Source organism: Nycticebus coucang, chromosome 2 (genome assembly GCF_027406575.1).
Source record: "Nycticebus coucang isolate mNycCou1 chromosome 2, mNycCou1.pri, whole genome shotgun sequence".
NCBI lineage: Eukaryota > Metazoa > Chordata > Mammalia > Primates > Lorisidae > Nycticebus > Nycticebus coucang.
The window spans coordinates 180,994,194-181,014,623 of NC_069781.1; the positions used below are offsets into that span (position 1 = coordinate 180,994,194).

The window sequence follows — 20,430 nt, forward strand, 5'->3', positions numbered from 1 at the left end:
TGGGGCCAGTGCCCTACCCGCTGAGCCACAGGCGCCACCTAGCACTTTTTTCTTATTACGAAAAGAATACCTGTTTATTCCAAATAATTTAAAAATAAAAGAAGAACAATTTTTTATTTTGTATCTATTTAAAACTTTTTTCCCCTTTTTTTTTTTTTGAGACAGTCTCACTCTGTCACCCTGGGTAGAGTGCGATGGCATCACAGCTCACAGCAACCTCAAACTTTTGGGCTCAAGCAATCCTCTTGCCTCAGCTTCCTGAGTAGCTGAGATTACAGGTGCCCACCACAATACCCAGCTAGAATTTCCATTTTTAGTAAAGACAGTGTCTCGCTTTTGTTCAGGCTGGTCATAAACTCCTGAGCTCAAGCAATCTATCCACCTCAGTCTCCCAGGGTTGTGGGATTATAGATGTGAGCCACTACGCCTAGCCCAAAGGAACAATTTTTTAAAACTGACTTGACCTAAATTCTACTTGTCAAAGATAACCATTGGGAACATTTTGGTGGATTTTCCTGTTTATTTTCTCTATGTATTTAAAGTACGTATATTGATCGTATATATATTGATAACCTTTAAAATTTGAAATGGAAATACATACAATTTGGAAGCCTAAATTTTTCCCTAAATAATGATTTGTCAGAAATATATTTCTGCGACTTTAAACGTTCTTGTAAACCTGATTTTGGTGATCTCTCCATGACCCCAGTGATATACTGACTCGCCCCCTTTGTTGGATGGTTGCATGGCCCATTTCACAGGCCTGTAGCCTGAGGTCCAGGCTCACCAGGGACCTCACCCCCTCCCTCTGTGTTCCCATTCACAGTGCAGGAGTTGGACTGCTACACCACTGTTGCTCAGCTCTGCCCGTTTAAAAAGCCAGCAACTCACTGCCCAAGGTAAGGCTTGAGGAGGGGACTGCAGGAAGCAGTTGCCAAGAGGAGGGGCAGGCTCGGGGGAAGCAAGGTCTGTGCTCTCAGGGGCAGGGACATCGCCTTCTCACAGGATGTCACTGGCATCTGGTTTTGGCTATACTGGGGCTGAGTGATGCTGGCGCCACGCTAGGCTGCACGAGGAAATCAATCCTTGTGCTCACAGTCAAGGACCGCTGGACCCTCGGACACTGGGTCTCAGTCTAGGCTATGTGCTGGGAGCTCTGGGTGAAGGCATCAACAATTCCCAGGGTCCTGCCCAGAGGCCTCACCAGATGACTGCAGTGTGTGGCGTGGTCCCAGGACCCTGCTCCAGCAGCTGTTACTGAGAAGGGATGATGGCCCACTTGGCTGTGCTTTTTTCCCCACTGGAGAGTGTACTTGTATCAACTTCAGCACAGCCATGCTGGCCTCTAAGCTCGCCCCACCCTGCCTGGGACAGTCCTGGAGACCTGTCATTCCATCAGATCAGCTCTACCCCAGAAGCTGAGATGTCACATATGCCTGCTAGATTAGCTTGTCATTTCTTGTGCTTGATCTATAAGACTTCCTGTGAATCATGTAAGAAGTAGCTTTTAAAAAGCCATCTTCAGGCTAGGTGGCGGTGGCCCATGCCTGTAATCTTAGCACTCTGGAAGGCTGAGGCAGGTGGATTGCCTGAGCTCACAAGTTCGAGACCAGCCTGAGCCAGAGCGAGATCTCGTCTCTAAGAATAGCCAGGTGTGGTGGCAGGCACCTGTAGTCCCAGCTACTTGGGCAGCTGAGGCAAGAGAATCGCTTCAGCTCAGGAGTTTGAGGTTGCTGTGAGCTATGACACCACAACACTCTACCAAGGGTAACAAAGTGAAACTCTGTCGAGGGATGGGTACTTATTTTAAAATTAAAAATAAATAAATAAATAAAAACCCAGCTTCATTGACGGACACAATAAAATCTTGTCCATTGTTGAGAACACAATTGGAGGTATTTGGGCAAACGCTACATGGGGCCACGACCATCACATCAAGATGTAGGACGTCACACTCGCCCCAGAGAGCACCTTGGCTGTTAGCCCCCCCTCCCTCAAACCCCTGCCACTGCGGAACTCCTTCCTGTCCCCATAATTTTGCCTTTTCAACAAAGCTACGGAGCTGTCGCTGTGGATTTTTGCATCTGGCTTCTTTTGCTGTGTATTGTGCTTTCGAGACGCATCTGTCCTGCTGAGCGCATTGGAAGTTTGCTCTGTCCCATCTCCACTCTGGGTCCCATCCTCTGGGCGTACTAGTCTGTCCAGGGAATAGATTCTGCGGGCATCTGTCCACACCTCTGTGAACTGGTTCTTGAGGGTGACGCCTCATGGCTTAAAGTAAAGGTAACGTTCATCTCTACAGTGCCTGGGAGAGCTTCGCGGAGGTGCAGAGGAGCCTCCTTAGGTGGGGACAGCTCACGTCTCTGGGCCACACTCACTTGTGTGTAGTGATTCCTGCCCTTCCGAAGATAAATCAAGAAACACAGCTACCCTTCACACAGAGCAAGCTTTCTGACTTAGCTCCGCTGTGAAGCTAGAAATATGGTGGGAAGCCCCGTACCCTGAGTGGACAGGCTCTGAAGATAAAGACTCAGGGTGGGTGGTGACTCAGCGGATTCTCCAAGGACAACAGGTGGGGACCTCAGGGCTAAGCAGGAAAAAGCCCTGGGAGAGTCCCTGCCTGGGAAGAAGAGTGGGGGGGGAGTCCCCTCTGGGGCTTTTCTTTGACCCCCCCCCAGTGGGGATAACGGCCTTTTAGTACCCCAAATATTAAAGAGAAGCAGAGAGAAGTAATTTCAGAAAATACAAACAAGAAGAAAAACTTGACACAGTCCAGCATCTAAAACATTCACTTTCTGACCTGCCATTCCAAGAGAAGGAAGGAAGAGTGTTCTTAGATTCCCCAATTCTTTTCTTTCTTTTCTCTTTCCTTTTTTATTTTATTTTACCCCTTGGGCTAGCTGAGAACTTTTTGGTTTTTAAAATCTACACGTACACACCCTTTCTCTCCACCCCCAAGAACTGTTTCAACTTCTGTACCCTCTGGCCAGATCCCAGAGGGCTTCTGGCTGCCATTTTGGTTTCTTGGTCCCTGGGCTCCAGCCCACATGGACTGTTCCAGATAAACACAAAAGACCTATTCTTAAGTAACGCTCATGCTCTTTCCTGGTTTGGATCTCTCAAACCACCTAGGGTCCACCCATTTCCAGCTTGAGGATACCTCCCCATCCCTTGGGCCATCGGTGGGGCTGTGGTGACTGAGACAGGTGATCTAACCCTTCCTGCCTGGGGTTATCAGGGCCCCCTCCTGGGAATATTCTGTGACTCACTGAGGTGAGGGCTCTCCACCCTTTCCTCTCCCACACAGGGGAGTGGCCTAAAAAAGAAGCCTATTGATCAAAATCTCTATAATGTGCCCATGACATGAACTGGCCAACTCCCAAGAGCAGGAATCACAATCTCACAATTCCACACTCATGTCTGTTAGATTTTCAGTTCTTTTTACCTTTTTGTTTGTGCATGTCTCTTTTTAATGTTTTTTTTTTATTATTTCCCAAAGCCTCTGTTTAAGAAAAAAAAAAAAAAGAAAAACAAAATACCTTTTCCATGGCTAGGGTGAGACAGGTGCTGATTTTCTTAAAGAGGGTAGTTTCCTTCCCTCTGAAATTCAAATAAAGAGAGTCAGTGCCAGAAATTGTGTCTTCCTCTCATCACATCTTTTACATATGTGCCTCTTGTTTTCCAGAGTTCACTGTCCAGCCTACTGTAAAGATGAGCCTTCCTACTGGGCTCCTGTGTTCGGAACCAACATCTACGCAGACGTGAGTATGCTGCTGACCACCTCTCAGCCTGTTAAGACCTCAGAAACCAAGTTCTGAGGCCTTGAGATTTTATTCCAGTGCCTCTACACAAATTCAGGCCACTCATTTCCACAACCGTTGCCAGGCTCCCCCACTTACAGAGGCAGGAGTGCTTCTACCTACCTGTCCTAAGAATGCAGACACAGGGCTGCCTCATCTCACAATCGTTTGTCGTGGTTTGAGGGCTTTCATGTTCCCCATACTTTATTCTCCCAGGTATTTAATGCTCTTTGCAGCTCTTGTGATGCTTTCATAGGACCCAGTCCACCCCACTTGATGCATTTCTTTTGGGCCATGCACACATGTGGATAAAAGCAGAAGGAACTACAAACTGCCCCTAATTTACTGCTTGTTAATCGCCACTCTTTTTATACTAGAATCCCTTCTTCCATTTTCCCCTTCTGTCTTTAGCCTGGTTTTTCTTAAGTGAATCCTCCAGAACATAGTCTGTGTCCAGGGTTTACGGATGTGGTGACCCAGAAGACGTGAGTGTGGTCCCAGTTCTGTTGCCAATAGGCTGTGAGATCTTACCCTGCGGTTTCCCTCTCTGTAGAATGGCCAAGAGCTAGAATTACTTAGTTTAGGGAATCTTCTTGATCTAAAATCTTAGGATTAGATCAGCATCCTTCATCTCCTGCTGACATTTTACTCACCCTCTTCTCGTTTTCATTTTATGCCCACCCCCCATCTACCTCCATTTGTTCCAGATTCCTGTAAATGTGAGGTCACTTAATTTTGTAAAGTCAAAGCAGCCTTCATGACTAAGCCTTTTTCCATCTTTTTTCTTTTTAAATAAATTTTTTTTTTTTTTTCTTCTTGAAAACTACTCAGCTAAAATTGAGTTCAGTTGGAATTTTTATGATGGAATAAAACAATAGATATCAATTTTTATACCAAATTCAGCTATCAAAAAGATTTAGATTTTAAAACGATTTTTTAAAAAAGGGATGGGCAAAGCTATTCCAGCTAAATATGAACAAAGTGGGAGTGGCAATATTACTATTTGATAAAGTAGAATTTAAAGTTAAACATATTGAATGGCACAGAGCCATTCATTATGTAATGGCATAAGAGGTACAATTTATGAGGAAGGTATAAAAATCAAATCTGTATGCACCAAACAACATGGCAGTTAAACCTATAAAGCCAAAAAAAAAAAAAAAGACATGGAAGAATTTGATAAATATTTAGTAATAATAGAAAGCTATCCTCTATTAACACACCTATTATGTTTTAGGTTCTTTAAAAATACCACCTCTAAGTATCCTCATCTCCATTTTACATAGGTGAAAGGCAAGGCTCAGAATTACCTGCCCTCATTCACACAGCTAGCTTATGGCACAGGTGTCTGGCTTTGGACTCTATTCTTTCTCTACCCCAGTGGTTCTCAATCTTCTTCATGCCACGACCCTTTAATACAGTTCCTGTGGGTCACGACCCACAGGTTGAGAACCGCTGCTCTACTCTATTCTGCCTTGACGTTACCTGCACTGATAATTGTACTGATATGAACAGATATGTGGTAAGAACCCATATGCAGTTTTGATTTAATGAGTTCACTGGGGTTTTGAGCTTTTGGAATCACAGTGCTCAAGACAGGGTTTAGCATATGATAATGGCTCCATCAATGTCTGTTAAAGGAATAAATAAATGAAGATACTACAGTAGTCAATGATTAAACAGCTCATTTAAAAAAAGGAAAGACAAAAAGAAGGAAGGAAGGAAGAGAATGAGGAGGAAGAGGGAAGGAAGAGAGCTGCCTGCATTTCAGAGGTTATTTTCTGGTCCCAGTTTCTAGGTCACTCTGTGTTCTGGGAAATGATGATGCCTTTTGGAAAATGTCTGTTTAGCTAACAGATTTATTTTGGGAGAGCTGTCTTCGGACCTTTGAAGGGCCTGATCCTGCCCACAGTTCTTGTCTGTTCACCAGGAGTTCATTTTTTGGCAGACCCCTCGCTTTGTGGTAAGCTGCAGGGAAGCACCAGGGTGTGGCTCCAGGAGAACAAAGCCCCAGCCAGGGGAGAGGCTGGGCAGGCCACTCGCCTCTCTCAAACCTCAGAGTTCTCATCTGTTCTCCCTGTCTTGCTTAGTACCTGGATGAGTTCTCAGAATCCCCCCAGGACTGGTGCAAAGAGATTTCTGCAGACTCTTCAGTGGGTCTGGCATGGAGCCTGAGAATTTGCATTTCTAACAAATTCCCAGGTGATATTGGTGCTGGTCTGGGACTGCACGTTGAGGACCACTGGCTTAGCAAGGACAATCCTTAAGAATTTTCAGTAATGGTGGTGGTGACAGTGACAATTATGGCAGTGGTATTTATCTTAATAGCATCGGCTGAGCGCCAGCCTGCATAAAGCCTACATTAATCTTTTTTTGGGGGGGGCGGGGTACAGCCTCCCTCTGTCACCCTGGGTAGAGGGTAGAGTGCCATAGCATCATAGCTCACGGTAACCTCAAACTCTTGGGCTCAATAGATCATCTTGCCTTGGCCTCCTGAGTAACTGGGACTACAGGTGCCAGCCGTAACACCTGGCTAGTTTTTCTATTTTTAGTAGAGATGGAGTCTTGCTCTTGCTCAGGCTGATCTCAAACTCCTGAGGTCACGTGTTCCACCTGGCTTGGCCTCCCAGAGTGCTAGGATTACAGGTGTGAGCCACCTCACCTGGCCTTTGATCTTTTTGTTGTTGTTGTTGCAGTTTGGCTGAGGACAGGTTTGAACCTGCCACCCTCGGTATATGGGGCCGGCACCCTACTCACTGAGCCACAGGCGGTGCCCAATCTTAGGTTATCTTTACACTAGCCCTTTAACTGCTCGTTCCTATTACCCCATATAGGACAGCATCTGATTGCTCTGGATGTCAGTCCTGGCTCCACTGCTTACTAGCTGACCTTAGATGAGGCATTCAGCCTTCCAGATCCTCCATCTGCCAGTCTATTGAGGGGGGAATAGTAATAATTCCTACCTCAGATGGCTATTGGGATTACTATGTCCATGCATGTGAAACACAACAGGGCCTCCCTTGGCAAAAGTCAAAGATGTTACCTGTGATGCTCTGAAATTCATATTGAGAAAAGAGGGGTTCTGGGGTTAAGCTCAGTCACCCCAGGTCACACAACTGACAAATGTCAAATGTGGGTTATTGGTTATTAATAAATATTCAGGTATTCATGTTGCATCAGGCCCTGGGAACAGAAAGAGGACACTTTGTACCTTTTACAGAAGCTGGGTGAGAGGAGAGGCGTGGGAGGAAGGAAGGGAGAGAGAGGAAGAGACACGTTTGCCGAAATCTGTGGTCAGAGATGCGGACGTGGATAATGGGCCGTGACTGGGCCGTGGGCGTGAGCTCGATGTTATCACAGACAACTCCTGTCACTGCTGTCCAGAATTCCTCCAGGGATGGGAACGCAAAGCACGGTCACTGAGGCTGTAACCAAAGCCTCTTGGCTGCCTTTAACTGAGTGGACGTTCTTCCCTGGCCAAGGCTAGCAGAGGCCGAGTCTGTGACACCAAGGGAATTGTCCCTTCTGGTGCGCCCCTGGGAGGCAGCTGTCCAGGGGCCTCCCTTTTGTACGACTGTGGGCAGAGTGGGCAGTGCTCGGAGAGACCCAGCAAATGCCTTTAACTTTTTAAAGGCATTTAAATGCCTGCCCGATCTTACACTAGTAATTGCAACTGTGCTCACTTACAAGTCTCACTCCTGCTGACTGCCGTTCCAGAGGGACTCCAAGGTGATTGTTTCATGTCACAAATCTCCCTGCTTCTCTTTGAGAAGGATGCAAATCTACTGCTTCTTAATCTTTTGCGGGTATAAATCCCCTTGAGAATTGGGAAGCTGTGGATCTTGCCTCCAAGGGGAATATGCAGGGAGGGTGACCAGCTGTCCCAGTTACCCAGGACTAGGGGGTTTCCCTGCTCGGCACCAAAACCTGCCCCTCCAGGCTCAGGGAGGTCTGCCAGCAACCTCAGGGCCTCGCAGACACCACGGAGCCCGCTGTGGGATAAAAAACTCTGGTCTCATCTGTTTATTAAAGACGACAAGGTGTGTTAGTGCAGAGTCTAACACATAAAACAAAACCAGCCTTCAGTTCCTCAGTCAGTCAGGCAGGGAGAGCAGGAAACCCAGCTTTCAAGTAGGCATGAAACATGTGTGTGGCCAACAGGGGGGAAACGCAGGGTGGTGGTTCTTACCGTGCAAAACCAGTGACTTCTCCCAGGAAGGACTTGGATTTTGAAGGCTGGGGTGACAGTCTTGAAGGGCAGATCCCTGAAGCAGAAACGTTGCCATTTTCTGAGCAGCCTGCAGGTTCCGAGAAGTCTCAGTTGCCTGTGTTTTCAGAGTGCCCACCTCCTGTCCCCCACTCACACCTGGCCCCGTCAGAGGGGTTTCTTGTCCGAGTCTGGGGGCCATTCATTTGAGACAAACTGTCCTCTCACTGTGAATCCTGAGACACCAGCTCCCTTTGACCTTAGAAATGCTTCAGAGACCCCCAGATGGGCCAAGGGTACTGGAAACCACAGTGGATAAGGGACTCAAGGCTGTGCCAGGGCAGCAGGGCTGACCTTGCTCAAGGATGTGCTGATTTCCTCCGCAAAACTTTCTCCCTGGGCTTGAACACGACTCCCCTCTCAATCCCTGTCTCTCTTTAAAAATCACAACAGAACTCACTGTCTGAAACATTTCTAAGCGGACAGTTTGGTAGCATTTAGCGTTTTTCACACCGTGGTGAATTAGATCCCCAGAACTTTTTCATCTTGCAAATCTGAAACTCTGGAGCTACCCAGCAACAGCTTCCCTCCTCCTCCCCGCCGCCCTGGCCACCCCCTTGCACTTTCTGTCTCTGTGACATTGACGTCTTTGTATGTAGTATTGGGCAGGGCCGTCTTCTCCTTTCTGTCTCACTCTCTTCGGGACGCGGGCACCTGCTCAGGAGCCAGAGGCTGGGATGATCCTCGGGTGTCAGGCACCATGTAGGGGGTGAGTTAGGGAGATGGCGAAGCCCCAGCCCACCTACTGAAGAGGGACCCACTGCCCTGGTGTCACATTTCCTACCTTGGACACAGCAGTGGTGGCCTCTGTCCTCCACGCTGCACATGCAGGGATGACATAGAGCTTGCTCGCCCGTCCATCTCTATACCCTCCACACACATGGCCACGGAGGGGAGACATGCAGCGCCGGGGCCCATCTTCTGGATGGTGGCTCTGGCTTTTCATCTTTCTCTATCTGCAAGTTTCTGAGGTAGAAGGCGCAGCTGGGGCCACGTGTCAGGAATGCCGCCCTCCTAGGAGTCTACTGTGTAATTCAAAGTCATCAGACCTAAGTGACCTAAGTTCCAAAGTGGCCCCTCTGCCCAGACATTGGATCTTGGGACCTGGTTTGTCCCCTTCCTGTCTGCTCACTTGTCTCCCTTCCTCTGCTCTGGGAAGGTGTCTTTGTGGGCTTCCTGCTGAAAGTCCCCAGTGCCTGGCACACAGTAGGTGCTCAGGAAAGAGTTGTTGAGCAAATGAGTACACGGATGATGCTCTCCAGAGAGACCACTAAGGAACTGAGGTTGCCATGATTATTTCTAAAGGGTCGATGTGGCCAACATACCATCAACCAGATAGCCAAGAGATGGTGAGCCTCAGGCAGCTGGAACCAGGACCCGGAGTCCCCAACACTGACCACAGACCTCCCTGTGCTTTCAGACCTCAAGCATCTGTAAGACGGCTGTGCACGCCGGCGTCCTCAGTGACGAGAGCGGGGGCTACGTGGACGTGATGCCTGTTGATAAGAAGAAGACCTACGTGGGCTCACTAAGGAACGGGGTCCAGTCTGAAAGGTAGGGCAGTGGTGCAGGTGTGGGGCTGGGGAGAGGGCATAAAACTTGGGGGAAACTTGTACCTGTTCTTTCCAGGACACCCAGGCCAAGCCTGGCTTCTTCTCTCTTCTCTTTTGTTTTCCAAAATAAGAAGTTTTTTTGTTTTCTACTACCAATGCCTGCTTGTATAGACAATTTAGAATCTGCAGAAGCATCAGATAAGCCCAAAGAAAAGCAACTGTTCATCGTAACCCTCACCTGGGAGGACTGCTGTTATCTGGTGGGTGGCCTTGGCTCCTTGTCCTGTGTGTGTGTACTTTTCCTCCCACACCACAAATGGGAGCGAGCCATAGCTACATAATAGTTCTATGAAGCTGCATGATAACATAGTTCCATAGAGTTAAATAAGAGTAGGAAGTCTGGAGTGCAGCAGACCTGGGCACCGATTCTGATGATCTTTGTTACCTCGAGTGAGCCACCTGACTTCTTTGAGCCTCAGTCTTCCTCATCTGTGAAATGGGAATCATAGACCCTACCTCACAGCGTTGTTGGGAGGATGATTCATTGACATGGTGCCTCTCTAGGGCCTGGCAGTAATCAGCACCTGGTAAACAGGGTATGCCGGTTACTCTGTATTTTCTCTCAAGAGATCACTGAGGTTGCTTCCAAAATCTGCTACAATGTATCATCAGTGTCATTGGTACTGACTGCTCAGATGGCATCAAGGGGCGGTCCCTGCTTCAGAGAGGGGGCGTGGGTCCCCTTCCACCCTCACGGTGATGGGCGTCCTTTGTGCAGGACGTCTGCGCACACTGACTGCTTCCCAAAACTCCCAGAAGTGACATTTCTGTGTCAAAGCCGGTGCAAACTTCTAAAATATGCCTTTCCAGAATGTTCTTCAGAAACAGCCAGCCCTGGTTCAGGCTGTCGGTGCATCTTTTGGAGCACACCACTTATTCTTACACGCGTCATTCTTTTCCTTGGGAACAAGTCCTGGGCCTCGGAGTCCAGAGACCCAGGTCCCAGTCCTGAGGTTTTGTGCTGAGAGCTTTATGGCTTCAAAGAAGACCCTGGCCCTTTCTGAGACTCAGTTCCTTTATCTGTAAAATGGGAATGATTAGTAAGTTCAGGCTGCCATAACAAAGTCCTACAGACTGGGTGGCTTAAATGACAGAAATTTATTTTCTCTTGGTCCTGGAGGCCAGAAGTCCGGGGTTGGGGTGTCAGTGGGGTTGGTTTCTTTGGAGACTTTTTCCTTGGCATGCAAATGGCCGTCTTCCCCTCATGTCTTCATGTGGTCTTGCTTCTGTACAAAGGACAGGTACACGTCTGTGTCCTAATCTCTTACCGGGACACTAGTCATATTAGATTAGGGCCCATGCTCATTTCTCTTAGCTGCCTCCTTAAAAGCCCTGTCTCCAAATACAGTCACATTCCGAGGTCCTGGGGATTAGGACTTCATCACAGGAATTTTGAGAGGACGTAGTTCAACCCATAAGAGGGGAGCACTGAAGGTTTTCTATCTCATGGGCCTTCTGTAGAAAAGGAATATAAGGCCAGGCACAGTCATTCATGCCTGTAATCCTAATAATTTGGGAGACAAAGGTGGTAGGATCCTTCGAGCTCTTGAGTTCAAGATCAACCTGAGCCAGAGTGAGACCCCATCTCTACCAAAAATACAAAACTTAGCCAGATATGGTGGCAGGCGCCTGTAGTCCCAGCTACTGGGGAGGCTGAGGCAGGAGGATTGCCTGAGCTCAGAAGTTTGAGGTTGTAGTGAGTTATGGTGACACCAGTGTATGCTAGCTTAGGTGACAGAATAAGACGTCTCAAAAAGAAAAAAGAAAATAGAAAAAGAATATAAAAATCAAGAGTGTGATATACCCACAGCCCCTTGCAGCTTAAACTTTCCTGGCTTCCTGGTGCATGGCACCTGCTCCCACCTCCCAGGCTCCCTGGCACTTTGGGGTGACAAGGCCATATAGGTGTGAAGTCGCTACAGCGTTGTCACTGATGCTCAGACCTTGCTGGTCTCGTCCCTGAGCCCTGGTGCCAGAGCGAATAGCCTCTGTGTTTCCCGTCCAGCATTCTCAGCCTTTGTTTGGGCAAAGCTTAATGAAGGGAAATTCCATTGATTTAATGGGAGGGAATGAAGCAGCTGATTAGGAGGAATTTCCTGGCCAGGCTGGAAAGAAATCCCAGGACACCAATTTACTGAACCCTTCGTGCCCCTTTAAGAGTAAACAGCCTTCCTGAGAAGCCTGGTGGGCCAGGCTTTGTTCTCTCTGCCTACTGAGCTGAGCGGGGAGCATCAGGGCAGCTCTGGGGCTGGGAACAAGGGCTGCATTGTGCCTGGAGAGGGCAGGGGATCCAGAAAAGGTCCCCAAGGCAGCTTCCTTCGTGCTATGGCAGGGGGTGGGGGAAGCTGTCATTCTTTTTCTCTTCCTGTGAGGCCCACCCAAGCCGCCACTGTCCCTGTTAGCATCTTCCAGGCACCCTTCCCAGGCACAAAACGCTCCGGCGTCTCTGCACTGTAGAAAGATTTCGGTGATTTTCCACAGTGTTCCCAGAATCAAGGCTCTGCCTCCCCTCCTTCTCCAGCTCTCTCCTCCTGAGTCCTGTGGGCTGGAATCTCTGATGATGCTTTAGCAAGTTAATCGACTTTCCTGTGCCTCAGTTTCCCCACCTATAAACAGGGAAACGGTGGGAGTAGGGCAGTGGGTATCCAATGGGGTTCCCTAACCTGCTGCGGCAGATACTGTGGGAGCGGCTGGACAGTCTGTGTCTGACGCACCCTCAGGGGTCTCAGATGCCCTCCTGAGCGTGGCAGCTGCTTTGTAAGAATGAGGTGAAGGTGCCCCCTCACCGGGCAGGCAGCCTCCCCAGCCTCGGTCCCTCCTCTGCTGAATGGGCTGCTGCGAGACTCACATGAAGGGGTCTGACAAAGCCCTTGCTGATGGCTTACAGTGAGCATGCAGGAACAGGCCGTGGTCCTTGTTGCTTTGACCTGACCCCTCAGATCTGTTTCAGACTCCAGACGCTGTGGTTCTTTTCACACAGGGTCCCAGGGCTGGGTCATAAGAAACAGGCAACAGGATCTCTCTGGGGACCAGGGAGAAGGCATCTCATAGGGAGTTCTCTTTTGTCCTTCATCCTCCAACGCAGGCATCCTACCCTCAGGGAGCACTCACGATGCCCCAGGCACACAGGACACGCGGGGAACACACCTGCCAGGTCTCTGCTCTCATGGGGCTTGCTAGCTAGTGTGGGGACTCACTAGGGTGCTGCTGCTCAGGACAGATGGGCAGGGAGCTGAGCAGTGAGCAGGGCAAGTCTTGCTTTCCAGAGGGGCCTCTTTGGTGGTGTGGCTGCCACAGAGAAGTCTGCAGAGGCCCTTAGGGTGGGGCCAGGCCCTGTCCTCCGGTGTTAAGATGGGTCTTCAGGGCGGCGCCTATGGCTCAAGGAGTAGGGTGCCGGTTCCATATGCCGGAGGTGGCGGGTTCAAACCCAGCCCCGGCCAAAAACCACAAAAAAACCCCAAAAAACAAAAAAGATGGGTCTTCAGTGGCCCTCTCTGGGAAAAGCTCAGGCCTGGAACTGAAGGTGGCTTTTTTGTGAGCGCTGCTGGGACCCTAGAGGGGTCACAGACAGTCCCAAGGGAGACATGGATGCTGGACATACTGTGAGCAGTTCATGGAAAACTCACTTTAAATTTAGGGGATTCTTCATTCAAACACACGAATAAGCAAATTCTCCTGAACAAGATTCTCAGTGCACGGGCCAGAGCTGGGCTGACACCACCACACCCCAGCTTGAGCAACAGAGTGGCTTTGGTTTAGCAATGGAGAGGGTTTCCTGAGGGTTTTGAAAGGAGGCCATGCCTCATCCCTCTGCTCCACACACCAACGTGGCAAAGGAAAGGATTGTGAGGAAGAGTGTTTGATGTTGGAATGGGGGATTGTCTGAATGTTCTCAGGGAAAAACCGGCCATCTGGATGAATATCAGTTCAGAGTTTTTTCATAGAGTAGGACCAGTTTTTTCTTTTCTGAGACAATTTCACTCTGTTGCCCAAGCTAGAGTGCTGTGGTGTCAACCTGGCTCACAGCAACTTCAAACTCCTGGGCACAAGCGATCCTCCGGCCTCAGCCTCCCGAGTAGCTGTGACTACAGGAGCCCACCACCATGCTTGGCTAAGTTTTCTATTTTTTAGTAGAGACAGGGTCTCACTCTTGTTCAGGCTGGTCTTGAACTCCTGAGCTCAAGGGATCCTCCTGCCTCAGCCTCCCAGAGTACTAGGATTACAGGCAAGAGCCACTGCGCCTGGCCTAAAAGCCCATTCTTGAAAAAAAACGAGAAACTTCCAAGATAAGGAAAATAATAATTATAATAAATTAATAGCACACAATACACCATACCCAGAAATAACTACAGACATTCCGATATATTATTTCCTTTCAGGCTCTTTCTCTGTTTACACACAAACACACTTTATAAAAAGGGCTGGGGTCATGCTATTAGCATTGTTTTTTTGTTTTGTTTGTTGCAGCTGTCATTGTGTTTTAGCTGGCCAGGGCCAGGTTTGAACCTGCCACCCTCAGTATATGGGGCCGGCACACAACCACTGAGCCACAGGCACCACCCTATGATGTTAGCATTGTTAAGCAGGTCATGATCTCTCCCCACGTCCCGCTCACACAGCCACACCACCGTTCTGGTGGCTGCACAGTGCCCAGGGCATGGACAGACCATCGGTGATTGATTACCATTGATTGTCATCTGGACTGTTTCCTTTCTCTTTTATTGTAATAACACAAAGAACATCTTTGCAAACGCCCGTGTACTTTTGACAACTTCTTTAGGTAACTTCCTTTTGGTAGACCGGCCAGGGTGCTGTCTTGACGTCCCACACAGAGCCCTCCTGTTTAGAGCCCCTCCCCCAGTGGCTCTCCATTGTGCTAAGAATAAAACTGGCCCCCTTAGCACTTGAGGTCACACCTCTTCTGGCCCTTGCCCTCTACTCTCTCCAGGTGCCCTCTTCTGCCTCCTGCTCACCTGCCCCTTCCTCATCCTCCCCCTCCTCATCCTCCCTTCCCATCTTCTCTTCTTCTTCCTCCCCATCTGCTCCCCCCTTTCCTCCCCCCCTCACTGCACTTCTCCCCCCACCCCCACCCCAGCCTTCTCTCTGCTCCTCCAGGGGACCTGGACCGTGCCCACCCTCTGCACCTATTGCCATTTGCTCCCAGACTCTCCCAGCTCCTGTGTGTTCCTGCAGCTGGGTCCCCCTTGTCACCCCCCCAAAAGCATCTCCCACCCCTCCCTCAATATCATTTCCCTCCAGCACCTTCTGAAACTATTTCTTGAGCCTATTTAGCTGTTTCTCTCCCCACCCCAGACTGCAGGCTCTGTGAAGGCAAGACCCCCCTCAGGCTTGTTAACCTGTGTCCCAAACACTGAGCATAGCAGGTGCCCAATACCACTGGCTGGATGGCAGCAGTTTGTTCAGAAGTGGTCTCAAGCTGTCACCCTGGGGAGAGTGCCGTGGCATCACGGCTCATAGCAACTTCAAACTCTTGGACTTAAGAGATTCTCCTGCCTCAGCCTCCCAAGTAGCGGGGACCACAGGCACCCGCCAGAACACCTGGCTATTTTTTGTTGTTGTTGCAGTTGTCGTTGTTGTTTTAGCAGGCCTGAGCCGGGTTCGAACCTGCCAGCCATGGTGTATGTGGCCGGCGCCCTACCCACTGAGCTACAGGCGCCGCCTGGTTGAGGCAATTTTATTTTTATTTTTTTTTTCTTTTTATTGTTGGGGATTCATTGAGGGTACAATAAGCCAGTTGGTTGAGGCAATTTTAATACCCTTTATCAGAAATGTTTCGCATCCTTTAGGAAAGCTGTTCAACATGCTTTATAAGTATGGTCCAATAGTTTTTATGCAAATTACCCAGAAATTTATGCTCTCTTTTAGATTAGCTTGTATCTGTGCACAAGATACAACCACAAAGGGATGGTAGCCTGAATGGCCCTCCGACCCTCGGATGTTTGGGACACTGTGACTATGAGAGGACACTGCCCCTTCTGTAGAATGTCCAGCCCCACACTAAGTTGGAGGGACACAACCCCTGGGAATGCCCCCAATGTGACTTGCCCACCAAGTGGAACAGTCGGGCCCTTGGGGCGCTGGTGATTTATTTGGGCAGAGAACCCAGGGAAATCTTGTAGCCCCAGAGCCTAAGCAGAGCCCTAGAATCTGAGCTCTCTAGAAACTGGCAGGGCTGCCAGGGCCACCCCACCCTGGGCAGTGTCTGTCTCCTCCTCGTGGTCCTGAGGCTGCCTGCAGCCGATTGTTCTGTTCCTGTCTTGGCTCTTGGCTTCCCTTCACAGCTCTGTCTCTCTGAGCACTCCCATCTGATACACATCTCAAAAGTTCAGCTCCAGGGTAGCCAAAAGCATGAAGCTGCCATGGAAAGAGGCAGAAAAACAACCAGGAATTCTGTGTAGGCTATTCTTGGAGGACAGCTGATCTTACGAGGGAGTTGGGAGGGCAGGGCCCTCTGTCTAGTCCAGCACCTCCCAATCTGGGGTCTCTTTTGTCAGGACCCTAAACAAAACTGTGCTTATAAAGCAGAGCTAGGCTGTTAATCGTACACTCAATCTCATTCATGGTAAGCAACAAGCAAATTAAAACTATAATTGGACTCCATTCTCTACCTTTGATTGTCCAAGAACCAGAAGCTAGGTAGTGTGCCATGCTGGCGAGAGCAGGGTAAATGGGCTGGCTGTCATCGTGGTCAGGGGAGTTACCCACTGGCATGGCACTTATGGAGGGCAGCCTGGCAGCTGTCATAATGACAGATGCACGGAACAGAAAAGATAAGTTGTTCATGACAACTTCATTAGAGTAGCTGAAACTGTAAACAGGCCAAACCTCCATCAATGGATGAAGGAGTCCTCAAGTATCCATGGGACAGAAAATACCAAATCAATTACATGTGTACTCTAAATATGAATGGATCTAATAAAAACTTTTTAGGCTGAAAGAAGCCATATGCCAACAAGTCTGCACCAAAAAGTTCATGTATGTGAAAATAAAAAAAAAAAAGGCAAAGTTTATTTATAGTGCCAAAATGTGCTTTGTCTCAGAAAGCTAAGAGGAACCTTGGAGCAGATGGGATTGATTGCTATTTTGATTGTAGTGGTGGCTACAGAGCTGTATTATGTGTTACGTAGCCAGTTACTTTTGTTAAAACTCATTGAATTGAATACTTTAAATGGATCGCGTTACGGGGCACTGTAGTTTACACCTGTAATCCCAGCTCTCTGGGAGGCAGAGGCAAGTGGATTGACTGAGCTCAGGAGTTTGAGACCGGAGACCTTATCTCTACTAAAAAATAGAAAAATTAGCCTGGTGTTGTGGTGGTGGGCACCTGTAGTCCCAGCCACTTGGGAGGCTGAGGCAAGAGGATCACTTGAACCCAGGAGTTTGAGGTTGCTGTGAGCTATGGTGGCACAGCATTCTACCCAGGGTGACAGAGTGAGACTCTATCTCCCCTCCCCCAAAAAAGGATGAGATAAGAAAACATGACAAATGCACGTACCCTTTGATCCAGCAAGTCCACTCCTAGGAGCTTGTCTTCAGATACCCTCCTGTATGTGCAGAAAGTTACATGGATGTTAACGGCATTGTTTGCAAAAGCTTGGAAAACATTGAACATCCACCCACAGGGACCCAGTTAAATGTATTACGACACTTGAATAGAATAGAATACTATACAGCTGGATAAAAAGAATGAGGAATTCTTTATGTCCAGAAAGAAAACAAATTCTAAAAGATGTCATTAAACTTAAAAAGCCAAGCGCAGAGCAGTGTGTACCCAGCAGCATGTGTGTGACATTTGTGATTGTTTACACGTGGGTAAGGTCTGTCTGTGTGAGAGAACTTGATACAGAAAGTCCAGGTCTGCGGAGAGAGTGTTTTATACCTTTACATTTTAGAACAATATGCAAGGATCACCTCTTCAAAAATGGAAAAGCACGGCTGTGACTATTCTTTCCCATTTTAATTTTGATGTGCAAACACCCCTACCTACGCTTCGTGGACACCTCCTGTGGGGGCTGGAAGGTGCCATGTCACCCTGGTCAAAGAACAGAACTTCAAGTTGAGTTTTAAGGATTGAACTGGCTTTTGTTAACCATTCACGAATCAGGCAACAGCCCATCCCCAGAACAGAAAGGCCCATAGCTGAGAGGGAAAGGCTGCAGAAGGGAGCAGACCTCGAGGGGTGGTCTCAAGTTACTTTCCTTATGGAGTCAAAGCAGAGACGATATCCTCATCCTGCTGGTTCTGGGTGATGCGGCCTTTTCTGCTTGGTTGCTGGGAATCTCCCCTTCTTTGAAAATGCATCTGGTTTCTCAGTTCACTTTGATTTCACGGCACCCAGGATGGGCAACTCCATTTTGGTTTGGTCTGGTCTCTTGGGCCAAATGCAGAAGCCAAACAAGGGCTTTCCATAACTTGAATCTGATGCTCTTTCTCCCCACCTCCCAGGCCCACATTTATGCTTGTCCCTCCCCAACCCTCGGTACCCCCCAACACTGGGCATTTTCACAGTGCATTCTGGAAGGCAGGTGCATTTGTAAGTCAAAAGAGCCCTAGTGACTTGTCCATGGTCGCATGGCCAGCGTTAGCGCAGACCCAAGCCAGCAAGAGACGCTGGAGAGGCAAGATGTCCAGAATGGTGGAGTAGGACACTTGGGAAATCGTCTTCCCAAGAGCAATGTTCCCCAACAGCCAAGTCAGGAGTCTGGAAGCGCAACACACTGCAAAGGCATCTAACCACTTGAGAAGCGTCTGTTCAAAAACACTCAGAAGTGGAGTAAGCACAGCAGGAACGTGTGGTGTGAGCCAGCTCCCGCTCTGCTCACCTGCAGAGCGGCTATGCCAGCCACAGCTCCGCTCTGTGTGGACGCAGTAGCAATCCCAGTGGCCAGCTAGCCTGAGGGTGCAGCTATAATGTGGGGCAATCAACAGACTGAAAGACTAGCCAGTCTTCCTGGATAAGCCCTCCTCCTCTGGCTCCCCCAGCTCCCCTCTCATCCCTGGGGTTTTAACTACAGGAACAAGTATGAGGTCACCTGCAGAGGCTCCCCAACTTTGAAATTTACTATAAATTTACTATATCTAAGGCAGGGAGACTGGTATAAGGAAGAGATACAGATCAAGAGAACATGATTGAAAGTCCAGAAATAGATGCCCACGTTTACGGTGAATCAATTTTTGATTAAGACCATTCAAAGAATAGTTTTCTCAACAAATGGTGCTGGGACAACTGGATGTTTACATGCAAAACTGATGACAGACCTTTCCCTGACACCATATATGAAAATTAACTCAAAATAGATCAAAACCCCACATGTAAGAGCTAAAAATTATAAAACTCTTTGAAGAAAAGTATAATGTTTTCATGGCCTTGAATTAGGTGATGGTTTCTTAGATCTAATGCCCAAACACAATTTATAAATGAAAAAAAAAATAAATCAGGCTTTATCAAATTATAAAACATTTATGCCTTAAAAGACACCATTAAGAAAATGAAATGACAGGCTACAGACTGGGAAAGCATTTTTGTAAATTATGTTTGATCAAGGATTCCCCAGAGAGAGTATGTATATAAACATGTATATAAACTCTTTCAGTATTAAGACAAAGGACCCAGTTAAGAACTAGGAAAATGGTTTAGTGCTTATAGCTCAGTTGTTAGGGCACTGGCCACATACACCAGGGCTGGTGGGTTCGGAACTGGCCCAGATCTGCTAAAACATGACAACTGCAACAAAAACAATAGCTGGACGTTGTGGCAGGTGCCTGTAGTCCCAGCTACTTGGGAGGCTGAGGCAAGAGAATCACTTAAACCCAAGAGTTTGAGGTTGCTGTGAGCTGTGACGCCACAGCACTCTAACCAGGGTGACATAGTGAGACTCTGTCTGAAAAAGAACTGGGAAAATTATTTGAATAGACATTTTACCAGTGAAGATATACAAATGGCTAACAAGCCCATGAAAATATGCCCAGTATTGTGACTCGTTAGGAAATCACAGTGGGGTTCCATTGTATTCCCACTCACATGGCACAAGACAGGCCATGACCAGCGGTGCTGAGCATGTGGGTAAACTCTCATGCACTGCTGGTGAAGTGATAAATGGTGCAGCCATTTTAGAAACCCATTGGGCAATTAAAAAAAAAATAGAACAAGCAATCCTGCTTCTAAGTACATGCCCGAAAGACTGGCAAACATACATTCACACCAAAACCTGTGTGCAAATGCTCATACAAGCACTAGTTACAACATCCAAAAAGTGAGAAGATTCCAGATGTCCATCCACTGAGGAATGGAGAAATAAAATGTGGTCCCTCCAGGCCATGGACTATTACTCAGCCATAAAAAGGAATGAAATTCTGATCCAGACGGCAACATGGGTGAACACTGAAGACGTTATGCTGAGGGAAACCAGACACAAGGCTATGTGTCGTAGGATTCCATTTACACGAAATGTGCAGAACAGGCAGGCCGCAGCAGACACAGGAGTTGCTAGGGGATGGGGAACCAATTGTAAATGGGCAGGAAGGATCTATTTGAGGTGATCAAAATTACCTAAAACTAGATCTTACCACCCCAGAAAATCTCTAAAAAACATTCAATTTTCATTTAAGAAGGGTGAATTTCTTTGGGATGATATGCCTCAATAAAGCAGTTTTTAAAAAAGGTCTTCAGCTAGTCAAAGAATTTAACTTCTGTTGTGAAAGGGTAGTTTTTACCAGCTGTGTGACCTTC

At 48.1% G+C, this 20,430-nt stretch overlaps 1 protein-coding gene across 2 annotated transcripts in view; it reads left to right on the top strand.

The window, feature by feature from the left end:
• The window catches only part of CRISPLD2 (cysteine rich secretory protein LCCL domain containing 2), a 64,736-nt gene that overhangs the window by 41,253 nt on the left and 3,053 nt on the right, over nt 1-20,430 (top strand). For both annotated transcript variants that reach the window (XM_053553644.1, XM_053553652.1), the window contains exons 12-14: nt 827-899; nt 3,686-3,761; nt 9,488-9,621. In XM_053553644.1, coding sequence (XP_053409619.1) covers nt 827-899; nt 3,686-3,761; nt 9,488-9,621 — 283 coding nt within the window. The remainder of the gene's footprint in view (nt 1-826; nt 900-3,685; nt 3,762-9,487; nt 9,622-20,430) is intronic.